This window comes from Pezoporus occidentalis, unplaced genomic scaffold, assembly GCF_034315485.1.
Source record: "Pezoporus occidentalis ecotype Australia unplaced genomic scaffold, CSIRO_AGI_Poc_V1 ctg646, whole genome shotgun sequence".
Classification (NCBI taxonomy): Eukaryota; Metazoa; Chordata; class Aves; order Psittaciformes; family Psittacidae; genus Pezoporus; species Pezoporus occidentalis.
The window spans coordinates 23,920-34,405 of NW_026915994.1; the positions used below are offsets into that span (position 1 = coordinate 23,920).

The 10,486-nt window shown below is 58.7% G+C and overlaps 1 protein-coding gene across 1 annotated transcript in view; it reads right to left on the reverse strand.

The window, feature by feature from the left end:
- LOC134174969 (helicase domino-like) overlaps positions 1-10,167 on the reverse strand; it is a gene marked incomplete at its 3' end in the record, with an annotated part of 34,080 nt that extends 23,913 nt beyond the window's left edge. Inside the window, exons 1-3 of the mRNA XM_062640361.1 lie at positions 9,980-10,167; positions 6,242-6,382; positions 1,691-1,844 (exon numbers count right to left, since the gene is read on the reverse strand). Of these exons, the coding sequence (XP_062496345.1) occupies positions 1,691-1,844; positions 6,242-6,382; positions 9,980-10,135 (451 nt within the window). The remainder of the gene's footprint in view (positions 1-1,690; positions 1,845-6,241; positions 6,383-9,979) is intronic.
- Positions 10,168-10,486: the final 319 nt, after the last annotated feature.

Below are 10,486 nucleotides of genomic sequence, written 5' to 3' on the forward strand. Positions count from 1 at the left end.
CATCACCCCACAGCACCCATGGGTGCCCCCATCCCCATCCCCATCCCCCTCGGGTACCGCAATCCCCATCTCCCCATAGCACCCATGGGTGCCCCCATCCCCACCACCCCATCGCACCCATGGGTGCCCCATCCCCATCCCCCTCGGGTACAACAATCCCCATCACCCCATCACCCCATAGCACCCATGGGTGGCCCCATCCCCACCACCCCATAGCACCCATGGGTGCCCCATCCCCATCCCCCTTGGGTACCACAATCCCCACCACCCCATCTCCCCATAGCACCCATGGGTGCCCCCATCCCCATCCCTATCCCCCTTAGGTACCACAATCCCCATCTCCCCATAGCACCCATGGGTGCCCCCCCCATCACCCCATAGCACCCCCCATCATCCCCATAGCACCCATGGGTGCCCCATCCCTATCCCCCTCAGATACCACAATCCCCACCACCCCATCTCCCCATAGCACCCATGGGTGCCCCCATCCCCATCCCCCTTCGGTACCAGAATCCCCATCACCCCATCACCCCACAGCACCCATGGGTGCCCCCATCCCCATCCCCACCACCCCATCTCCCCATAGCACCCATGGGTATCCCCCCACAATCCCCATCACCCCATAGCACCCATGGGTGCCCCCATCCCCATCACCCCATAGCACCCATGGGTGCCCCATCCCCATCCCCCTCGGGTACCACAATCCCCATCACCCCATCTCCCCATAGCACCCATGGGTGCCCCCATCCCCACCACCCCCTAGCACCCATGGGTGCCCCATCCCCATCCCCCTCGGGTACCACAATCCCCATCATCTCCCCCCATAGCACCCATGGGGTGCCCCCATCCCCATCACCCCATAGCACCCATGGGTGCCCCATCCCCATCCCCCTTGGGTACCACAATCCCCATCACCCCATCTCCCCACAGCACCCATGGGTGCCCCATCCCCACCACCCCATAGCACCCATGGGTGCCCCATCCCCATCCCCCTCGGGTACCACAATCCCCATCACCCCATCTCCCCATAGCACCCATGGGTGCCCCCATCCCCACCACCCCATCTCCCCATAGCACCCATGGGTGCCCCATCCCCCTCGGGTACCACAATCCCCATCACCCCATCTCCCCATAGCACCCATGGGTGCCCCCATCCCCATCCCTATCCCCCTTGGGTACCACAATCCCCATCACCCCATAGCACCCATGGGTGCCCCCATCCCCATCACCCCATAGCACCCATGGGTGCCCCATCCCCATCCCCCTTGGGTACCACAATCCCCATCACCCCATCTCCCCATAGCACCCATGGGTGCCCCCATCCCCACCACCCCATCTCCCCATAGCACCCATGGGTGCCCCATCCCCAACCCTATACCCCTCAGGTACCACAATCCCCATTTCCCCAGAGCACCCATGGGTGCCCAATCCCCATCCACCTCGGGTACCACAATCCCCATCACCCCATCTCCCCATAGCACCCATGGGTGCCCCCATCCCAATCCCCATCCCCCTCGGGTACCGCAATCCCCATCACCCCCATAGCACCCATGGGTGCCCCCATCCCCATCACCCCATAGCACCCATGGGTGCCCCATCCCCCTCGGGTACCACAATCCCCATCACCCCCATAACACCCATGTATTCCAACGCCCCCCCCCCCCCCCAATAGCACCCATGGGTGACTCACAGCCCGATGGGTGCTGCACCCTATGGGGCGCGTTGAGGCTGCGGCTCAAGAGGTCCGAGTACTTCTCGGTCTGCCCCACAATGAAGTCCAGTTGTAGGTCCAGGGCCTGCTTCCGCTTCTCCTCCAGGCGGGACTGCTGCTTGAACTGCACCACCTGCAACAGCACCCATGGGTGCCCCAGCACCCACAGCACCTATAGCACCCTATAGCGCCCTATAGCACCCATACACAGCACCCAATGGGCAGCTGCAGGCCCAGAGCCTGCTTCCGCTTCTCCTCCAGGCGGGACTGCTGCTTGAACTGCACCACCTGCAACAGCACCCATGGGTGCCCCAGCACCCACAGCACCCTATAGCACCCACAGCACCCATAGCACCCTATAGCACCCACACACAGCACCCAATGGGCAGCTGCAGGCCCAGAGCCTGCTTCCGCTTCTCCTCCAGGCGGGACTGCTGCTTGAACTGCACCACCTGCAACAGCACCCATGGGTGCCCCAGCACCCACAGCACCCTATAGCACCCATAGCGCCCTATAGCACCCTACAGCACCCAAAGCATCCCATACACAGCACCCAATGGGCAGCTGCAGGTCCAGGGCCTGCTTCCGCTTCTCCTCCAGGCGGGACTGCTGCTTGAACTGCACCACCTGCAACAGCACCCATGGGTGCCCCAGCACCCACAGCACCTATAGCACCCTATAGCACCCTATAGCACCCGTAGCACCCTATAGCACCCCATAGCACCCAGAGCATCCCATACACAGCACCCAATGGGCAGCTGCAGGCCCAGAGCCTGCTTCCGCTTCTCCTCCAGGCGGGACTGCTGCTTGAACTGCACCACCTGCAACAGCACCCATGGGTGCCCCAGCACCCACAGCACCTATAGCACCCACAGCACCCTATAGCACCCTATAGCACCCAAAGCATCCCATACACAGCACCCAATGGGCAGCTGCAGGCCCAGAGCCTGCTTCCGCTTCTCCTCCAGGCGGGACTGCTGCTTGAACTGCACCACCTGCAACAGCACCCATGGGTGCCCCAGCACCCACAGCACCCTATAGCACCCATAGCACCCTATAGCACCCATACACAGCACCCAATGGGCAGCTGCAGGCCCAGAGCCTGCTTCCGCTTCTCCTCCAGGCGGGACTGCTGCTTGAACTGCACCACCTGCAACAGCACCCATGGGTGCCCCAGCACCCACAGCACCCTATAGCACCCATAGCACCCTACAGCACCCAAAGCATCCCATACACAGCACCCAATGGGCAGCTGCAGGTCCAGGGCCTGCTTCCGCTTCTCCTCCAGGCGGGACTGCTGCTTGAACTGCACCACCTGCAACAGCACCCATGGGTGCCCCAGCACCCACAGCACCCTATAGCACCCATAGCGCCCTATAGCACCCTATAGCACCCATAGCACCCTATAGCACCCATACACAGCACCCAATGGGCAGCTGCAGGCCCAGAGCCTGCTTCCGCTTCTCCTCCAGGCGGGACTGCTGCTTGAACTGCACCACCTGCAACAGCACCCATGGGTGCCCCAGCACCCACAGCACCCTATAGCACCCATAGCACCCTATAGCACCCTATAGCACCCACACACAGCACCCAATGGGCAGCTGCAGGCCCAGAGCCTGCTTCCGCTTCTCCTCCAGGCGGGACTGCTGCTTGAACTGCACCACCTGCAACAGCACCCATGGGTGCCCCAGCACCCACAGCACCCTATAGCACCCATAGCGCCCTATAGCACCCATACACAGCACCCAATGGGCAGCTGCAGGCCCAGAGCCTGCTTCCGCTTCTCCTCCAGGCGGGACTGCTGCTTGAACTGCACCACCTGCAACAGCACCCATGGGTGCCATAGCACCCACAGCACCCTATAGCACCCATAGCGCCCTATAGCACCCATACACAGCACCCAATGGGCAGCTGCAGGCCCAGAGCCTGCTTCCGCTTCTCCTCCAGGCGGGACTGCTGCTTGAACTGCACCACCTGCAACAGCACCCATGGGTGCCACAGCACCCACAGCACCCTATAGCACCCACAGCACCCTATAGCACCCATAGCGCCCTATAGCACCCATACACAGCACCCAATGGGCAACTGCAGGCCCAGAGCCTGCTTCCGCTTCTCCTCCAGGCGGGACTGCTGCTTGAACTGCACCACCTGCAACAGCACCCATGGGTGCCCCAGCACCCTATAGCACCCATAGCACCCACAGCGCCCTATAGCACCCAGAGCATCCCATACACAGCACCCAATGGGCAGCGGCAGGCCCAGGGCCTGCTTCCGCTTCTCCTCCAGGCGGGACTGCTGCTTGAACTGCACCACCTGCAACAGCACCCATGGGTGCCCCAGCACCCACAGCACCCTATAGCACCCACAGCACCCTATAGCACCCTATAGCACCCTATAGCATCCTACAGCACCCAGGGCATCCCATACACAGCACCCAATGGGCAGCTGCAGGCCCAGGGCCTGCTTCCGCTTCTCCTCCAGGCGGGACTGCTGCTTGAACTGCACCACCTGCAACAGCACCCATGGGTGCCCCAGCACCCACAGCACCCTATAGCACCCACAGCACCCTACAGCACCCTATAGCACCCTATAGCACCCTATAGCATCCTATAGCACCCAGGGCATCCCATACACAGCACCCAATGGGCACCCAACCATGACCATGAGGCCACCCAACCATGACCATGAGGCCACCCAACCATGACCATGGGGCCACCCAATGGGCACCCAACCATGACCATGGGGCCACCCAACCATGACCATGGGGCCACCCAATGAGCACACAACCATGACCATAGGGCCACCCAATGGGCACCCAACCATGACCATGGGGCCACCCAACCATGACCATGGGGCACCCAATGGGCACCCAACCATGACCATGAGGCCACCCAACCATGACCATGGGGCCACCCAACAGGCACCCAACCACGACCATGACGCCACCCAACCATGACCATGGGGCCACCCAATGAGCACCCAACCACAACCATGGGGCCACCCAATGGGCACCCAACCATGACCATGAGGCCACCCAACCATGACCATGGAGCACCCCATAGGAACCCAATCATGACCATGGGGCCACCCAATGGGCACCCAACATTGACCATGGGGCCACCCAATGGCCACCCAACCATGACCATGGGGCCACCCAACCATAAACATGGGGCCACCCAACCATAAACATGGGGCCACTCAATGAGCACCCAACCATGACCATGGGGCCACCCAACCATGACCATGGGGCCACCCAACCATAACCATGGGGCAACCCAATGGGCACCCAACCATGACCATGGGGCCACCCAATGGACACCCAACCATGACCATGGGCCGCCCAATGGGCATCCAACCATGATCATGAGGCCACCCAACCATGACCATGGGGCCACCCAACCATGACCATGGGGTCATCCAATGGGCACCCAACCATGACCATGAGGCCACCCAATGGGCACCCAACCATGACGCCACCCAACCATGACCATGGGGCCACCCAACCATGACCATGACGCCACCCAACCATGACCATGGGGCCACCCAATGGGCACCCAACCATGACCATGGGACCACCCAACCATGACCATGACGCCACCCAATGGCCACCCAACCATGACCATGGGGCACCCAATGAGCACCCAACCACAACCATGGGGCCACCCAATGAGCACCCAACCACGACCATGACGCCACCCAACCATGACCATGGTGCCACCCAATGGGCACCAAACCATGATCATGAGGCCACCAAACCATGACCATGGGGCCACCCAATGAGCACCCAACCATGACCATGGGGCCACCCAACCATAATGATGGGGCCACCCAATAGGAACCCAATCATGACCATGGGGCCACCCAATGGGCACCCAACCATGATCATGAGGCCACCCAAGCATGACCATGGGGCCACCCAATGAGCACCCAACCACGACCATGGGGCCACCCAACCATGACCATGGGGCCACCCAATGGCCACCCAACCATGACCATGGGGCCACCCAATGGGCACCCAACCATGATCATGAGGCCACCAAACCACGACCATGGGGCCACCCAATGGCCACCCAACGATGACCATGGGGCACTCAATGAGCACCCAACCATGACCATGGGGCCACCCAACCATGACCATGGGGCACCCAATAGGAACCCAATCATGACCATGGGGCCACCCAATAGGCACCCAACATTGACCATAGGGCCACTCAATGAGCACCCAACCATGACCATGGGGCACCCAATGGGCACCCAACCATGATCATGAGGCCACCAAACCACGACCATGGGGCCACCCAATGAGTACCCAACCACGACCATGGGGCACCCAATGAGCACCCAACCACAACCATGGGTGCCCACCCAACGCCCCTCGACAACGCCGATAAAGACCGGAACTCAACCGTAACCGACAGCAACCACCCCACCATAGATGACGAAAGGAAAGGGGTAGCACCCATGGGTGACGGATGGATGGGTGGGTGGGGGAGGGGAGCACCCATGGGTGCTATGGGGCAGCCCCCCCACCTTCTCCACGTTGCTCCAGAACTGCTTGACCTCCTTGGCGATGGTGGCGGCCACGCGGCGCAGCTTGGCCTGCTCCTCGCGCTTGGCGCGCTCCTCCTTCTGCCGCTGCTCCTCGTGGTGCCGCATCACCATGCGCACCACCTGGGGGGAGATGTGGGGCCACGTGTGGGGCAATGTGTGGGGCAATGTGTGGGGCAGAGGGCACCCATGGGTGCTGGGGGGGCGGGGGCAATTGCAATTGAATCCGATGGAGATGATGTCAATGGGATTCGATGCGGGCAAGCGCAACCGAACGCGATGGAGATGCAACCATGGGGGGTACCAACGGGTTTCTATGGGGCGCAATGGGTTTCTATGGGTCTGAATAGGTTTCTATGGGGCACAATGGGTTTCTACGGGTCCTATGGGTTTCTATGGGTCCTATGGGTTCCTATGGGTCCCAATGGGTTCCTATGGGTCCCTATGGCTCCCAATGAATTCCTATGTGTCCCTATGGGTCTCTATGGGTCCCTATGTGTCCCTATGGGTCCCAATGGTTCCCTATGGGTCTCTATGGGTCCCAACGCGTTCCTATGTGTCCCTATGGGTTCCATATGGGTCCCAATGAGTTCCTATGGGTCCCGCATGGCTCCCAATGAGTTCCTATGGCTCCCAGTGAGTTCCCTATGGGTCCCAATGAGTTCCCTATGGGTCCCAATGAGTCCCTATAGGTTCTGCATGGCTCCCAATGAGTTCCTATGGGTTCTGTATGGGTCCCAATGAGTTCCTATGGGTTCCGTATGGGTCCCAATGTGTTCCTATGGGTTCCGTATGGGTCCCAATGTGTTCCTATGGGTTCCGTATGGGTCCCAATGTGTTCCTATGGGTTCTGTATGGGTCCCAATGAGTTCCCTATGAGTCCCAATGAGTCCCTGTGCGTCCCAATGTGTTCCTATGGCTCCCAATGAGTTCCTATGGGTCCCAATGTGTTCCTATGGGTCCCAATGAGTTCCCATGGGTCCCAATGTGTTCTTATGGGTTCCTATGGGTCCCAATGGGTTCCTATGTGTTCCTATGGGTCCCAATGAGTTCCCTATGGCTCTCAATGTGTCCCAATGCATTCCTATGGGTTCCGTATAGGTCCCAATGAGTCACTATGGGTCCCAATGTGTTCCTATGGGTTCCGTATGGGTCCCAATGAGTCCCTATGGGTCCCAATGAGTCCCTATGCGTCCCAATGCGTTCCTATGGGTCCCGTATGGCTCCCAATGAGTCCCTATGTGTCCCAATGTGTTCCTATAGGTTCCGTATGGCTCCCAATGTGTTCCTATGGGTCCCAATGAGTTCCCTATGGGTCCCAATGGGTTCCTATGGGTTCCATATGGCTCCCAATGAGTTCCTATGGGTCCCAATGTGTTCCTATGGGTCCCAATGAGTTCCATATGGGTCCCAATGAGTTCCTATGGGTCCCAATGTGTTCCTATGGGTTCCTATGGCTCCCAATGTGTTCCTATGGGTCCCAATGAGTTTCCTATGGGTCCCAATGTGTTCCTATGGGTCCCAATGTGTTCCTATGAGTTCCTATGGGTCCCAATGTGTTCCTATGGGTCCCAATGTGTTCCTATGAGTTCCTATGGGTCCCAATGAGTTCCTATGGCTCCCAATGTGTTCCTATGGGTCCCAATGAGTCCCAATGGGTCTCTATGGGTCCCTATGTGTCCCTATGGGTCCCAATGTGTTCCTATGTGTCCCTATGTGTTCCTATGGGTCCCAATGCGTTCCTATAGGTTCTGCATGGCTCCCAATGAGTCCCTATGGGTCCCAATGCGTTCCTATGTGTCCCTATGGGTTCCGTATGGGTCCCAACGTGTCCCTATGGGTCCCAACGTGTTCCTATGGCTCCCAATGTGTCCCAATGTGTTCCTATGGGTCCCGTATGGGTCCCAATGAGTTCCCTATGGGTCCGAACGTGTTCCCTATGGGTCCCAACGCGTTCCTATGTGTCTCAATGTGTTCCTATGGGTCCCAATGTGTTCGTATGGGTTCCGTACGGGTCCCAATGTGTTCCTATGGGTTCCGTATGGGTCCCAATGAGTCCCTATGTGTCCCAATGAGTTCCCTATGGGTCCCAACGTGTCCCTATGGCTCCCAATGTGTTCCTATGGCTCCCAATGAGTTCCCCATGGGTCCCAATGCGTTCCTATGTGTCCCTATGGGTTCCGTATGGCTCCCAATGAGTCCCTATGTGTCTCAATGTGTTCCTATGGGTTCCTATGGGTCCCAATGTGTTCCTATGGGTTCCATATGGGTCCCAATGTGTTCCTATGGCTCCCAATGCGTTCCTATGGGTCCCAACGGGTTCCTATGGCTCCCAATGTGTTCCTATGGGTCCCAACGTGTCCCTATGGCTCCCAATGAGTTCCTATGGGTCCCAATGAGTTCCTATGGGTCCCGTATGGCTCCCAATGAGTTCCTATGGGTCCCGTATGGCTCCCAATGAGTTCCTATGGGTCCCAATGAGTTCCTATGGGTCCCGTATGGCTCCCAATGAGTTCCTATGGGTCCCAATGAGTTCCTATGGGTCCCGTATGGCTCCCAATGTGTTCCTATGGGTCCCAATGAGTTCCTTATGGGTCCCAATGAGTTCCTATGTGTCCCAATGTGTTCCTATGAGTTCCCCATGGGTCCCAATGAGTCCCTATGGGTCCCAATGGGTTCCTATGGGTCCCAATGAGTTCCCTATGAGTCCCAATGAGTTCCTATGGCTCCCAATGAGTCCCTATGGGTCCCAATGAGTCCCTATGGGTCCCGTATGGCTCCCAATGAGTTCCTATGGGTCCCAATGTGTTCCTATGGCTCCCAATGAGTTGCCCATGGGTCCCAATGAGTTCCTATGGGTCCCAGTGTGTTCCAATGTGTGCCTATGGGTTCCTATGGCTCGCAGTGCGTTCCTATGCGTCCCAATGACTTCCTATGGGTCCCAATGACTTCCTATGGGTCCCAATGTGTTCCTATGGGTCCCAATGAGTCCCTATGGCTCCCAATGAGTCCCTATGAGTCCCAATGTGTTCTTATGGGTCCCAATGGGTTCCTATGGGTCCCAATGGGTTCCTATGGGTCCCAGTGTGTTCCTATGGCTCCCAATGAGTTCCTATGGGTCCCAATGTGTTCCTATGTGTCCCTATGGGTTCCGTATGGGTCCCAATGAGTTCCTATGGGTTCCGTATGGGTCCCAATGTGTTCCTATGGGTTCTGTATGGCTCCCAATGTGTTCCTATGGGTCCCAATGTGTTCCTATGGCTCCCAATGAGTTCCCTATGGGTCCCAATGCGTTCCTATGGGTCCCAATGAGTCCCTATGGCTCCCAATGAGTTCCTATGGCTCCCAGTGAGTTCCTATGGCTCCCAATGAGTCCCTATGGGTCCCAATGAGTCCCTATGGGTCCCAATGAGTCCCTATGGGTCCCAATGAGTCCCTATGGGTCCCAATGAGTCCCTATGGGTCCCAATGAGTCCCTATGGGTCCCAATGAGTCCCTATGGCTCCCAATGAGTTCCTATGCGTCCCAATGTGTTTCTATTGGTCCCAATGAGTTCCTATGGGTTCCGTATGGGTCCCAATGTGTTCCTATGGGTTCTGTATGGGTCCCAATGCGTTCCTATGGGTCCCAATGAGTTCCTATGGGTCCCAATCAGTCCCAATGCGTTCCTATGTGTCCCGGCGCGTTCGCCTATGGGTCAGCCCCCCCCCCATATTCTACCTTGCGTGCCACTCCCCTCTTCCAGCGTCGCTCCTGGGCGAAGTCGGCGGCCAACCACTGCATCTCCTCGCAGAGGTAATCCCAGTGCACCTTGGGACGCGGCGGCTCCGGCACCTTGGGCAGGCGGCGGAGGGACCAGAAACCCTCGCGCTTCATCTCGGCCACGCGGTGCTCCACCTCCGCCTCCTGGGGGGGAGAAATGGGGTAGGGGGGGGAAATGGGGGGAGATGGGGGGAGATGGGGAAAAATGGGGGAAAAATGGGGAAAAATAGGGGAAAAATGGGGGGGAAACGGGGAAAAATGAAGAAAAATGGGGGGAAATGGGGGGGAAATGGGGAAAAATGGGGGGAAAATGGGGGGGTATGGGGTGGAGATGGGGGGAATGGGGGGAAATAGGGGGAAAATGAGGGGGAATGGGGGGAAATCGGGGAAAATGGGGGGGAAAATGGGGGTAAAATGGGGGGGTATGGGGGGGTATGGGGGGGGAAATGGGGGGAAATGGGGGAA